The 14,916-nt window shown below is 44.4% G+C and overlaps 1 protein-coding gene across 1 annotated transcript in view; it reads left to right on the forward strand.

The window, feature by feature from the left end:
• Nucleotides 1-823: 823 nt before the first annotated feature.
• The window catches only part of CPA6 (carboxypeptidase A6), a 165,386-nt gene continuing 151,293 nt past the window's right edge, over nt 824-14,916 (forward strand). Inside the window, exon 1 of the mRNA XM_033933670.1 lies at nt 824-1,294. Coding sequence (XP_033789561.1) covers nt 1,194-1,294 — 101 coding nt within the window. The 5' untranslated portion in view covers nt 824-1,193. The remainder of the gene's footprint in view (nt 1,295-14,916) is intronic.

The following is a 14,916-nucleotide window of genomic DNA, read 5'->3' on the forward strand; positions in this document are numbered from 1 at the left end:
GATAAAAATGATATGATGAATCTGTTTATAAATAGTGAAGTGAATGGCACAAAGTACTGTGTGACTATTATAAATATATGAAAAGACAACTCAATAATTTCCTAAGAACCCAAAACGTAGCACCATTCCATGCTGCGATCTAAGGTCAGTGGTTCCCAACCCTGTCCTGGAGGACCACCAGGCCAATCGGGTTTTCAGGCTAGCTCTAATGAATATGCATGGAGCAGATTTTCATGCCTGTCACGTCCATTATATGCAAATCTCTCTCATGCATATTCATTAGGGCTAGCCTGAAAACCTGATTGGCCTGGTGGTCCTCCAGGACAGGGTTGGGAACCATTGATCTAAGTGATCCTTTAACTTGCTATGCGCTGAGGGAATTTTAAATCCAACATTTCTTTAACCAGTGGTTCCCAAACCTGTCCTGGGGGACCCCCAGCCAGTCAGGTTTTCAAGATATCCCTAATGAATATGCATGAGAGAGATTTGCATATAATGGAAGTGACAGGTATGCAAATCTCTCTCATGCATATTCATTAGGGATATCTTGAAAACCTGACTGGCTGGGGGTCCCCCAAGACAGGTTTGGGAACCACTGCTTTAAACAAATGAAGCATTAGAAAACGTATATAAGAAATGTAAATAAAGAAATAAATAAAACCAGGACTAAACGTATTTCACAGCCCTGCAGAAAGTGCTTGAGGAACCGGCACCCTAGAGCTAAAGGCCCATGAAGAGTAAAGGTGCACCCATCAGCCCTCCGTGTATTCACAATCCATTAGGGAGGGGGAGGAGGAGGGGTTGAGGGGAGGAGGTCACATGCTCTGGTCCAGGATTCCCTCATTCCACCTCTCCCGCCCCCAGCTCCGGGTTGGGCTGCTGCTGTCCCGCGAGCCAACCTCCCATGCAGAGAGGGGGCGGGTCAAGAGCCCCACGCGGCTCCCGTGTCTCACGCGCAAGATACACTGCAGCTTCTCCGGCAGTGGCAATGAACTCCCCCCCTCCCCCACCCCCCTCTCAAGTTCAACTGAAAAAGTTGCAACTTGCTCTTGCTAGTTTGACAGTTTCTCTCTTTATCTGCAGCTGCAAATAACGTCGCCCCCACCCCTTGCTCCAGTACTTTTCTTTTGCCAGGGGGGGGGGGGGTCTGTTCTAAAGTTTCTTTTCGGCTCCTTTTTCTTTGGGTTGCTGGCATGACTCGCAGCAAGTGGACAGCGGCTCTCTCTCTTTGTCTTGCCTTCCTTAGCATTTGGCTGCCAGTGCAAAGCCACCTCTACAACAACCTCTACGCTGGGTAAGTGACTTCTTTAAGGGATCCGGTTTATGACTGCGTTTGCTTTTACACTATGCATTTTTCCCCCCCTCCCTTTGGGTCTTGATTCTCGCAGCTTTTCTATGCTTCTGAATTTCTACGAAGAAGTGCAGTTTCTACTCTTCCGGGCCACTTTAATACCTTTGTAAATGGCATCGAATTAGAGATCCTATGGCATTGGATCCCTGTTCAGATTTGACAGCCTCTGCAAACACGTGCTTGGTCAAAGGAAGTTTATTAGATAAGTTTCATCAGTATACTGTATTATTATTAGTAGTATTTTTATATACCGCCTATCAAGGTTTTCTAAGCGGTTTTACAATCAGGTCCTCAAGCATTTTCCCTATCTGTCCCGGTGGGCTCACAAACTATCTAACGTACCTCTCTATGGAGGATTAAGTGACTTGCCCAAGGTCACAAGGAGCAGCGCGGGGTTTGAACCCACAACCCCAGGATGCTGAGGCTGTAGCTTCAATATATAGAGTTGAAAAAGGGAAACAAACGTATTTGTATTGTGACCCCACTTGACCACAGTAAATAAAAATGAGGCCAAGTTTGTTAAAGCAGATTTCAAAACCATAAATTCAGTGAATCCAGCTGATAAGGATTATTTTGTGTATGAAAATGGTCAGATTTCTGGAATGGCCCCCAAAATGCACAGATAGCGGATGCTTGTTATGAAATTGGTTGTCAAATTCGTGCGACCGTTACTTTTGAAGAAGGATTAAGAGGCAGCTCTGGACCACAAAGGCTCTTGTTGTAACTTAGGGCTCCTTTTACGAAGCCACGTTAGCGGTTTAACGCACGTAATAGAGTGCGCTAATTCGCCGGCCGCGCTAGCCGCCACCGCCTCCTCTTGAGCAGGCGGTAGTTTTTCGGCTAGCGTGGGGCTTGGCGCACGCTAAAAATGTGCGTGCGATAAAGCCGTTAACGCGGCTTCGTAAAAGAAGCCCTTAGTGAGCTGAAGTTCCTCCACCCGGGTTTCCCCCCCCTCCCCCTCCCCCCTCTTACAGTTTGGCAAAGTATGTGAATTCTTTTCTGACACCACCATCAGCACTCTTCAAACACTCTCTAGAGCTCCCCTTAGAAATTATAAATCTCCTCACGGGACATGTTATGTTATTTCACAGCTTTTGTGACCTGTATCCAGAACCAGAGCACTGCAGGTGCTGCAGAACACTGGACCTCATTGTACAGCCTAATTGCTGTTTTCTTTACAAACAGAAGACAGTGACAAATTTATTAACACCATTCAGCTCAGAAAAGCAACCTTATAATTGATGATTTTATGTATTGCACTTTAAATTCAATATTTGGATGCATGCCCTTAAACTTTTTTAACAGAACTGAATAGGTTCACTTTATTATTTTAAAGGAAATGTTGGAGCAACAGGATGGAACCTATGCACTGTACCAGGCAGAACTTTGGGTTTCTGGCCCAGAAATACCTAAGAAAATGAACAATTTTCATTAAATTATAGAGAGTGTATGTTTGGGCAGACTGGATGGACCATTTGGGGCTTTATCTGCCATCATTTACTATGTTACTAGGATGTGATGATAGCAATGGCATAGCTGTCAGGACAGGAACCTGAGTCAGAACAACCCCCCCCCCCCATCCCCCCATCTGTGCAGAGCACCCCCTGCATGTGGCCATCAGCTCTGCTGGTCCCCCGACCCAAACAGGAAGTTGACATCAGCGGGTGCAGGGACCAGCAGAGCTGATGGCCACACTCAGGCAGACTGTAGACCCATGACCACTCCAGCAGCCCCTGGGCTCCCTGCAGCTCAGACGGTACTAGGTGCCCTAGGTCTGTGCTTCCCAAACATTTATACAACGTGAAATCAAGTTATTTTATTTTATTTTTTTTACTTATGAAGGTTTGATATACTTCCAAAATAAGCACGCTGGTTTAAAATATAAAATTTAATATGCTCCTAACTTATGATGAAAGCAAAACAGTGATATGTCATTCCCCTCCCGTTCACCCCATACCCTTATCCAAAGAATGAAGGCAGCAGAGGTGGCAGCAACAGCAATAAGTCAGGACAAGACCCTCACTGATCCCCCATATTCTGTGTGGGTTTCCAGTCTTAACAGGAAAACCACACAGGAGGGAAGGGCAGAGTCTGTGAACACTCACAGACCCTTTGCTGATTGCTGTTCCTGGGCATAAGTAAAAAAGTAGACAAGCTAGTTGACAAATCTGGGGTGTTCCTTAACATAACATAACATAGATGCTTATATACTGCAACTACCTCACGGTTCTGTGCAGTTCACAAATCAAGAAATACTAACCAACATAGCATGATCACAGCAAATTAATCAAAATATTTGCCGGAACAACTATGTTTTTTCAACATTTTTCTAAAAGCCAAATAGGAAGTGGAAAATGATATGTGAGTGCTGACTTGTTTTTCCCATGTAGCCGGCTGGTATGCTAACATTTTGCCAAAGCATCGTCTATAAAACCATCCCTTTACTGATGGAAAGTCAAGGAATCGTACTTTGCGTAAATGTTTTCTGTTTACGAATTTGAAATAGCAAAAGCCCATTCAAAGCTTTAAAACATATACAACTGAACTTGGAAATTGCTCTAGCTTCCATTGGCAGCCAGTGTAATCTGTGATGATACTGCGATATGTGATCAGTTCGTTTCAATCCAAAAATCAATCGTACCGCAGTACTTTGAATGATCTGCAACCTTTTTATGTTTTGTTTAGAAATTGTGTTCGGGATGTCAATGAGAGCAAAAAGTCAAATTTCATCAAGTAATAACAAGCTTTTATTAATTATGACAGGGGTCGCCATGCAACATATTACCAGCAATTGGTACACATTTTGGTGGAATTCGCTATGTCATATTTATAAAATGGAAAGATCAATTGCCATACAAAGAGGGAATTATAATAATTTTAAAAAGATTTGGGGGCCATTAACAAATTATTGTAATGAGTAGATATCATTTTCCAATGAAAGTGTATTTATATATAGGGGAGAGGGAAGGGTAGAAAGTTCTTTTTAAGATCTTATTTTTAGATAGTGATACAATATGTATATGATATTTAGAAGTAAATTACTGTGGGAAGTATGGGTGGGGAGGGAATAAATTTATCTATGTAAAATCATAATTGAATGAATTTCAAGTGATATGTAAAAGTTTAATATGTTGTAATATTGTGCACTTATTGTAAGATGCAAAATGAATAAAGAATTGGAAAAAAAAAATAGAAAGATAAAGAACATTACAATAATCCAGTAAACTCAAAATAAGAGATTGTACTAACAATCTAAATGAAAAAAAAGTCAAAATATGGCTTTATCGTTCTTAGTTGTGCTAGTAAAGGATTTCACCATTTTGCTTCCAGTTATGAGAAGGTTGTAGAGTGAATAGTTTTGTATTTGGTTCCTCTAGGATTTAGGAATCTTATTCTCATACTAGTCGTTAAGCCCGTTACATTAACGGGTGCTAGAATATATGTCTGTCTGTCTTTTTCTTTCTGTCTCTTTCCTCCCTCCGTTTCCCTGTGTAGCGCTGTCTCTGCTTTCTTCCTCATTCTGCACTCTCCAGCTGTAACATTACTGCCTCGCTTTTTCTCCTTGCAAACATCTCTGCTCTTTATCATTCCCAGTCTCTTTGCTCTTTTTCTCTTCTTGCAGGGGTCTCTGCTCTCCTTTATCTATATGCTCCTGATTCCTGCAAACCTCTACGTTCTCCTGTTTTCTCTGTATGCTCCTAATCCTGTGTTTCCCTATAGGTGTCTCTTCCTTTTTTTTTTTTTTTTAATTTTTATTCCTTCTTCAGTCTCAGTTCTTCTTTATCTGAACATTCCCTTCCTCAGTCTCTCCAACTGCAGCTCTCTTGCCCTCTAAGCCCCTGCTATGCATGTCGCTCCTGATCCCCTTTCACTGACCCTTGCTACTGCATCATTTTTGTTATGCCAGCTGGGTTTCCATAGGTACAAAAAATCTCCCCACCCCCAAAAAAGATGTTAACAGAATAGGAGGGAAGAGACAACTGGAACTAACCCCTTAATAAGTGAGTAAATGAAGTCCAATGTTATAGTGAAGGAAAGCCCTCACTCACACAGCTAACCTGGGGAAAAGTAAGAAAACCCCAAGGGTACAGCTGTTTTCTTACTTTTCCCCAGGTTAGCTGTGTGACTGAGGGCTTTCCTTCACTATAACATTGGACTTCATTTAATCACTTATTAAGGCGGTTAGTTCCAGTTGTCTCTTCCCTCCTATTCTGTTAACATCTTTTTTTGGGGTGGGGGAGATTTTTTGTACCTTTTGAGATTTTTTCTCCTCCAGTCTAAGGGTTTTACTTGACTCGAGCGGGGTTTCCATGGCAACCCTGCTCGCTAATGTCCCGAACTCGTGCTTACTGTGATTGTGGTCTCCTTGCTCCGCCTTTTCGTTATCAACCGGGAGCCTGGATTCTGAGGTGAGAAGCAAGAGGAATTGTTGATTACTCTTAATTTCTGCCATGTTTTGTGCTCCCTTTGACGATGGCCCTGCTGCTACTGTGTGCATCTTCGGGGTGGTGGGGGCGCTGACCGCCCGTGATCTCTCTCGACTTGCAGAGGTGGTGAGGGCACTGATTGGCTGCGCATGCACACTCTCAAGCCTCTCCGAAGGCTGGCTCCCACGAAAATGCTACCCCTCTGTCCAAAGCCGTGGCGGCAGTCTCCCTCAAGAGGCGCACCAGCGTCGGAAGCCTTGTCTCCGACGCTGGTGCGGCTCCCGAGAAAAGACGCCGCCGCAGCCCCAAATAGAAAAACAACATCTCCGTGGGAGTCAGCGCTTCGGCGAGTGGTAGGTGCTAGAAAGTAAGGCTGGGGACTCGCACATGCGCACTCATGCGGCCATGGAACTACTGATCATGGAAGCACGCAAATAGGAGTGCGCATGCGCGAGTTAGCCTTTTATTATATAGGATGATTGCTGATCAGGTTGTATTTGCTTTCAGGTGTTATTTTGATTAAACTAAACTAAACTAAAATGTAACCTTATATACCGGGTCTTCAACCAAAGGAAGCTCAACGTGGTTGACAATGAATTAAAAAAATTAAGTAAACTGAAATACAAGAGAGTTAGTTTTCAAAATGTTTAGTGAATAAAAAGATTTTAGAAGTTTACGGAAAAGTTGGAAGGAACTGGGACACCTCAAAATTAGGGGAAGTTCATTCCATAATTGGGGAAATTTAAACACCAGAGAGCTGCTAAAATTCTTAGCTCCTTGAATTCCTTTCCTAGAAGGAAGAAAAAGTTCAAATCGCATATGAAAATCTATAAACATTCCATAGCAGAGGAACAAGAGGAGCAAAGATACCATGTAAAATCTTAAAAACAATACATAAACACTTAACCTGAATTCTAAAATAAACCGGGAGCTAATAGAGAGAGAAAAGCAAAGGAGTCACATGGTCGAATTTGCTCTTTCCATAGATCAACTTCACGGCGGTATTCTGAACCAATTGTAGTCTTTGAAGGCGTTACAATAATCTAACCGGGATAATATAATAGATTAATTTCAACATGTAGTCCAGTAGCGTAGTAAGGGAAGGGTGGGGGGGCAGACCACCCTGGGTGCCAGCACCTTTCCTCCTCTCCCCCTCCCCCCACTCCTCCCTTGCTGTGTCTGTGCCTTCACTCCCCCCCCCTCCTCTCAGAAACCTGCTCAGATAAAATAACACCTATAATCTGAGACTTACAGTTTACAGGTTTCTATCGTTGATGCTGAAAAACTTCTCAATAAACTTGTGAACACTTAGGCCCGGATTCTCAAACTGGCACCGATATCAGTAGCCGCCTTAAAAGCGGCTGCTGATCGCATGTTAATCACGCATTGATGCCAGTTTTGCAATCGCGCCAACGAGAAAGCTAGGCACTCTAAAGATAGGCCAGGGTTTTCCGGGCCTACATTTCTGGCCGCCATCTTCTTGTGAATTGCGCCTACCTAGGCGCTTTAGGCTGCCTAATGCTACTTCCAGCACTGGCCAAGCCTACTTTGGCATTCAGCAGCCTAAAGCACCTGTGTAGGTGCAGTTCTGGTGCCAATTTTCTAGGCATGGTATGCACCTCAAATCTCAGTTAAAATCACTCTTTGGACGGCATTTTTTAGCAGAGGAATGAGCACCGAAAATTAGTGCTGGATTGAGAATCCAAGCCTCAATGCATTATATAACAAATATCTGTTCAAAAAACTTGTAGACACGCAATACATTATATAGAAATTGTTCAAAAAAGTCCCTTCTAGAGAAGTTCCGATACACTATTTGCAACATAGCCAAAATTTTAACAAATAACCCAGTCCTACTCAGCACCCACAGAACTAGCACCTATGAGAGAAAACCCCATTTCAAATCATTGGCTTATAAGAGGGAGTCAAACTTAACTGCCAATACCGTTTAATTCTTGAAAACAAATGTTAGTTTGGAAAGCATCTGTTATTGTTCATCTCTCAAACCCTTGAAATTTCATTCTTTATTTAAAAAAGTCAACCTCAGATTTTTCACTGAAAACAGAGTCAATGGTCAATATTCTCAGTGGGGAAGGGTAAACAGCAGGGCTCCCTAGGGGTCTGTACTGGGACCGCTGCTTTTTAACATATTTTATCAATGATCTAGAGATGGGAATAACTAGTGAGATAAATTAAATTTGCTAATGACACAAAGTTGGCCAAAGTTGTTAAATCGCAAGAGGATTGTGAAAAATTGCAAGATGACGTTTAATGTGAGCAAGTGCAAAGTGATGCAAGTGGAAAAGAGGAACCAGAACTATAGCTACATGATGCTAGGTTCAATGTTAGGAGTCAATGCCCAGGAAAAGGATCTAAGTGTCATTGTTGAGGATACGTTGAAACCCTGAGCTCAGTGTGCAGCAGTAGCTAAGAAAGCAATTAGAATGCTAGGAATTATTAGGAAAGAAAGGGACAATAAAGATGAAAATGTTAAAATGCCGTTGTATTGCTCTATGGTATGGCCGCACCTTAAATACAGTGTGCAGTTCTGGTCGCCATACCTCAAGAGATATACCGGAATTAGAAAAGGTACAGAGAAGGGCAACGAAAATGATAAAAGGGATAGGACAATTTCCCTATGAGGAAAGACTAAATTGGCTAGGGCTCTTCAGCTTACAGAAGAGATGGCTCAGGGGGGATATGATAAGACGTCTATAAAATACTGAGTGGAGTGGAAAGGATAGATGTGAATCACTTGTTCATTTTTTCCAAAAATACTAGGACTAGGGGGGCATGCAATGAGGCTACTAAGTAGCAGTGGCGTATCTAGCATATGTGACATCTGGGGCCCATCATTTTTTGGCACCCTCCCCCCCCCCATCTGTACGAAAAACATGATTTTTAGTAACATGCCACACGTCACACATGAGTACCTAGAAAAAGGCAGCATCTTACATACTGCAGTGAGCAGGACAACATCAATACACCCATTGTAAAACTAAACAAGCCAGACTAGTACAGATCAATCCTACACCGTCAACCCTAACAGAAAACCATGTCTTTCGAACACACAGAACACAGAAAACACCTTTGCCAAGTATGGAATATGTCATCACAAACTAACCCCTCCCCCATTTACAAAACTGTAGTGTGGATTTTAGCCATGGTGGTAACAGCTCTGATGCTCATAAAATTCTGAGCATCAGAGCTGTTACCACCACGCCTGGCGATAAAAAACGCTCCACAGTTTTGTAAAAGGGGGAATAAAATAGAAATACATAAACAAAGCTTAAATTGAACCAGCAAGAAGCTGGACTCTGCATACAATGCAACACCACAAAAACAGTGGCACATGTCTCCTAAAGCAATAAATAGAAAATTTTTGTTCTACCTTTGTCTTCTCTGGTTTCTGCTTTCCTCATCTTCTTGTTACTCTCTTCCTTCCATCCACTGTCTGCCATCTCTCTGCCCCTATATGGCATCTTCTCTCCTTCTATGCCCCTTCCAGAAACTGTATGCCTCCCCCTTCCATCTCTCCTTTCACCCCCATTGGTCTTGCATCTCTCTCCTCTCCTTCCCTCTCCCACACTTCTCTTCTGCAATCCCTTTCTTCCCTCATTTTCCTTTTCAATTTATTTTCTGCATCTATCTAGATTACGTTCTTACTATCCTCTCATCAATTTCCTTTTTTACTGTCTACCTACAGCTCGCCACTTCTTTCCCTCATCCCCTCCAGTTTTTCCCTAACTCAATCCTTTTCCCCCATCATGTGCTCTCCTTTTATTTATCCCCTCCTTCCATCATGTACCCTCTTTCTCTACCCCTTCCATCTAGTACCTTCTCCTCTCTCTGTCCACTTCCATCGTCTGCTTCCCTCTTTCTCTCCTCCCATTTCCTTCCTGCATTTGCTCCCTTATCTCTCCCATCTGCACTTCCATCCAGCATAGGCTCCCCCTCTACCTGCCACACTACCATCCAATGTCTGCCCTTTCTCTCTCCATCCACCCTTCTTCAATCAGCATCTGCCCCCTTTCTTTCCCTCCAATCCAATTCCATCCAGTATGCTTCCCCCTTATGTCTCTCTCCTCTTTCCCTGTACATCAATTCCATCAGCACCACCCTTCCATACCACCCTGCCCCCTTTCTCTCCCTGCACCACTCTTTCATTCTAGCAGTCCTGCTCCTTTCTCGCGATGACTGTAGCTGCTGGTGCACCCCATCCGACGTACTAGCTCTGGAGTAGAGTCGGCAGCCACGTGCTGGAATGTCCCGTGATGACTCCAGGCTTTTCTCCGGAAGAAGTAAGTTATGTCGGAAGGGGTTGACCCGGCAGACGCAGGGAGTTGTGGCAAGGACCCGCGATGACTGCATCTGCCTGGTCTACCCCCTCCGACATAACTTACTTCTTCCGGAGCAAAGCCGGCAGATGAGTCATTGTGGGACCTTCCTGCACCTCAGTGCAGCTGCCAACTCTGCTCTAGAGCAGTGTTTTTCAACCTTTTTATACCCGTGGACCGGCAGAAATAAAATAATTATTTTGTGGACTGGCAAACTACTAAGACTGAAATTTAAAAAACACATTTCTGCCCTGTCTCTGCAAGCTCAGTCCCCGCAAACCATCTGATCCCATCCGCACAAGTCTCAGTTATGATTTTATATTGAACATATTTTATTAAAGTATAAAAAGAAACAATATTCCGTACAATTGTCATTTTATAAATATAAATATACAGAGCAAGGACCAACAAAACCCCTGTCTCCCCTCCCCTTCACATATATCCCCTCTACTATCAAGAAAACTGAACAAGCCAAATTATTATAGAATGCTACACAGAAATATCATGCTAACAGAATACTGCAGTCACACATAACAAGAATAGTGTTAGGGGAGTGCAACTAGGGCAACTGCCCCCTGGTCCGAGAGAGCCCTAAGCCAGCTGGAAGCTAAAGAAACACTGCCTGGGCTTTGCAGTCCCAGTTATGTCTCTAGCAGTATATATATTTCAAATCTGATATATTCTAATGACAAAATAGAAATAAAATGATTTTTTTCTACCTTTTATTGTCTCTGATTTCTGCTTTTATCTTCTTTTCACTCTTTTCCTTCCAGTGTCTACCCTGTCTCTTCAATCCAGCATCTGCCCGTTCCATCCACTGCCTGCCCCTTCCAGAAACTGTCTGTCTCCCTCTGCCATCTCTCCTCTAGACCCTTTGGTCTGGCATCTTTCTCCTTTCATCTCTCTTTCCCTCCCCCCCCTGTGGTTTTTAGCATCTCTCTCTTCTCATTTCCTCCACTCAGATCTGATATCTCTGTCTCCTTCCCCGTTCTCTGGCATCTCTCTCTCCTCTCTCTCTTCCCTTTCCTTCTCTGGTCTTCCTTCTTTATTTTCTGCCTCCATCTAAATAAAATTATTTCTTACTATGCAGGCTTCAGTTTCCCTCTTTTCACTATGTCTACCCACAGCATGCCACCCCTTTACTAGCTCACTAACTCTGTCTTCTTCCCCCAGCATATGTCCTTTTTCTTTATCCCTTCTTCTATCCAGTATATGTTCTCTTTCTCCACTTCCATTCAGCTTTTGCTCTCCCTTCTCCCCCACTTCCATCATCTGCCCTCTTCTCTATCCCCACTTCCATCATCTTCCCCTTCTCCCCACTTCCATCATTTGCCCTCTTCATTCTCCCCCTTCTCTCCACTTCCATCATCTGCCCCTTCTCTCTCTTTCCCCCCACTTCAATCATCTGCCCTCTTCTCTCTCCCCACTTCCATCATCTGCCCCCTTCTCTCAATCTCTCCATCCACCGCAGGCCCATCTTTCTCCCTTCCTCACCTTTCCGATTTTGGCAACAAGATCGGTAAGCCCCCCCCCCGCTATGATACTTAAGATTGGCAACGGGCCTCCTTCTACCCCCGGCATCAACAGAACTTCAGATCGGCAATGCGGTGTTCAGTCAAAAGCGGAAACAGGAAGCTGAGTCAGAGGGAAGCTTTTGACATGAAAAAATCTTTCCCTGTCACTGCACCGTCCACTTCACCACCCCGTCACCGCAATTCCCTTCACCACCATCCCATTCACCGCCCCGTCACTGCCATCCCATTCACTGCCCCGTCACCGACCCCGCAGCATCCATACAAGCCTCAGTACTACCATATTTAGCTTATTCCTTCCTTATAAATCAAAGTTCTGGCTGCTGAACTGAAGAAAGAGATGTTCAGCTGGCAGGGCTTTTTTATAATTTTTTATCAACACAACTAATATACTACTTTATCCTGAAGAAAAAAAAAAGAAAAAGAAATAGAATTTTTTTTCTACCTTTGTTGTCTGGTTTCTGCTTTCCTCATCTTCTCATTCAATTCCTTCCATCCACCGTCTCTCTTCTCTCTGCACCTTCCATTTGCTCTGTTACTGTGCCTCTCCCTTTCTCCCCCCCCCTTCCAAATTGGTCTGACACCCATCTTCTTCCCTCCGCTCTCCCCATAGTCTGGCATCTCTGTCTTCTTCCCTGCCAGCATCTTCTCCCCACTCTCTGTTCCCCATTTCCATTCAGCATCTTCTCCCCACTCTGTCTTCCCCATGTCCTTTCAGCATCCTTCTCCCCCCTCTGTCTTCCCCATGTCCTTTAAGCATCCTTCTCCCCCCCTGTGTCTTCCCCATATCCTTTCAGCGTCCTTCCCCCGTCATCCTCATGTCCTTTCAGCGTTTTTCTCCCCCCTCTGTCTTCCCCATGTGCTTTCAGCGTCCTTCTCCCCCCTCTGTTTTACCCATATCCCTTCAGCGTCTTTTCCTCTCCACCTCACCTTTCCTCCCTTTCTCCCTCCCTGCCCCTTATCTTCGTGGCGCTTTCACCCCCCCCCCTCCCCGGACAAAAGGCCCAGTCCGACAAACTTCCCTGCCCTGTGGCCAGCGATGTCTAAACTGACTTCTTACAGCAGCCGGAGCGTTGTAGTTGCATATGGCTGCCGTAAAGGTCATCTCTGATGCAACTTCCGGTTGCATCAGAGATGACTTTTACAGCAACCACACGCAGCTTCAACGCTCCAGTTGCTGTAAGAAGGTAATTTAGACTCGCGGCCACGAAGGTAAGGGACAGGGAGGAAGAAAGGGAGCTGTTTCAACTCGGCGGCGGCAGTAAGGAGGGAAGGAGCATGATAGGGACCGCGTGCGTTCCCTCTCTTAACTGCGGGGACAAGACCATTCACCGATGCCGCTGAGTGCCGTCGCCGTTGCAGCCCAGGAATTTTCCGGACCTGGCCGGCTGTGCATCCCCCCAAGGCTGCACCTGGGGCGACCGCCCCCTCCGTCCCCTCTTGTTATGCCATTGAAGTTATCTCAATTCACCTAAACTCTTCTGTAGACGCATCTCTAAGGGTAAATGAATAATTCAATTTCCAAGAGTTTGTTAAGGCTGCCAAAGATGTTTCAGATTTTGTCAGACTGTGAAGGTAGATATTAAATGTGAAGATCACACTATAGGACTGAAATTACCATTTCACCTAGGCTACAAAATGGCATTCAGGTGATAATGACTTCTGGTCATTGCCCTCTGGAGCTGATTTGAATCAGTGCCCTGTCTGTGAAAGGCTATGTAGCCTTCCTAAGCCAGCCACTCCCCTTAGAAATACTATTGTAAGCCCAAAGCTCATCTTTTCTGAAAATGTGAATCCAAGATCAATTTCCTGCATATTTTTTAAAGCACCCTTTCAGTAGCAAGTGCTAAATACAAAAAGTATAATCATTGCTTTTCTAAAGAAAGGCATTTCAATTGCAGCTAACGTAGACCTCCTTTTATCAAGTCATGTTAGGGAGTTTTTTTTATCATTGGCCGATGCGATAAATGATCCAATGCTCATAGAATTCCTATGAGCTTTGGAGCTTTTACCACAGTGGCCGGCAATAAAATACCCTAACATGGTGTGGCACCGCCGGTGCCGGCTTGTACTATTGGCCCCAGTCAGTGCCCAGAATAACCTGCGGCCCACGTGCTTCCAGAAGATGTTGGAAGTCCTGCTGGTTTGTTGGTCAATAAAGAACCACAAAAACAGGTCAGGAACAATAAAGTTCAAAATAAAACTGAGTCCCAATTTATTGAGTTCACAGACCCTTCTCAGGGTTTAGTTCATTGACTCCATGAACAAAAGAAAACATAAAAGAATCACCGGGCTGCAAAACAAAAAGCCCACACCTTCTTTACAGGTATAACAGGTAAGTAATTGCTTAGTCTGTAATAGTCCAGTCTTAATAAGCCTGCCCTTACAAAACAGGACAGGAATAAGACTATAGCACTTTCTTTGAGGAATGAAAGCGTTGTACTCAGGCCTGGATTGAAGTAGGCCTGTCCCAGCCAACTCAAAAGCAGTTGGTGGGGGAGGGGAATAGCCGAATCCACTTATTCAAATCTGTATTTAAACAGCTTGCCACAAATGGCCCCACAATCCCACCCAGGATCTTGTGTGGATTCTCCCCAACTATCACCCTACACAGAGTCCATATTGCAGTCGCCTTTAATCCTCAAAAGGCAAACACCAACAAAAACTTTCAAGCAAAATAAACCCAGTTTAAAGGCTTCCAGGTTTAGGCACCTTTGCAGTGAGAGCCCAGCACTGCTCAATGGCTCCAAACAGGTGCAAACAGATAAGTAAAAAAAAACCAAAAAGTTCACAAAATTAAGCACCACAAAAAGTAAAGACTGTGTACTTAACTTTCATCCATCATACATGCTTCAGTATCCATGCTAGTGTCCATAAATTCCATGGGCTCTGGAATAGCTAGCTGGCTGGCATCAGAGACAGGGGCTGCATCCACCATCTCAATATCCTGAAAGCTCTGAGGTTCAGGAGAGCTGTCCTGTGAACCTCCTTCCTGGGCTGACCCAGGGTAGACTGACTGGTTCCTCCTCAGTGCTGCCTCTAAAGCACTGAGGCGACCACGCCCTGTTCTGTGCGGGGGCAGGGCAGCCTGTAGCTTGGGCTGAGATTTCCCTGAGCTTCTAATTAAGCCCTGCAGCTGTGGGTTAGCTGAGCTGGTGGATTTGTTCTGAGGCAGTTCTAGGCTGTTCCCTCCAGATTCCTCACCTCCCCAGGGTTTTGTGAGCTGGGTTTTGAATGGGAATTCAGAGTCTTCCTTACTCTTGGTGTCT

The sequence above is a fragment of the Geotrypetes seraphini genome, chromosome 2, assembly GCF_902459505.1.
Source record: "Geotrypetes seraphini chromosome 2, aGeoSer1.1, whole genome shotgun sequence".
Taxonomy (NCBI): Eukaryota; Metazoa; Chordata; class Amphibia; order Gymnophiona; family Dermophiidae; genus Geotrypetes; species Geotrypetes seraphini.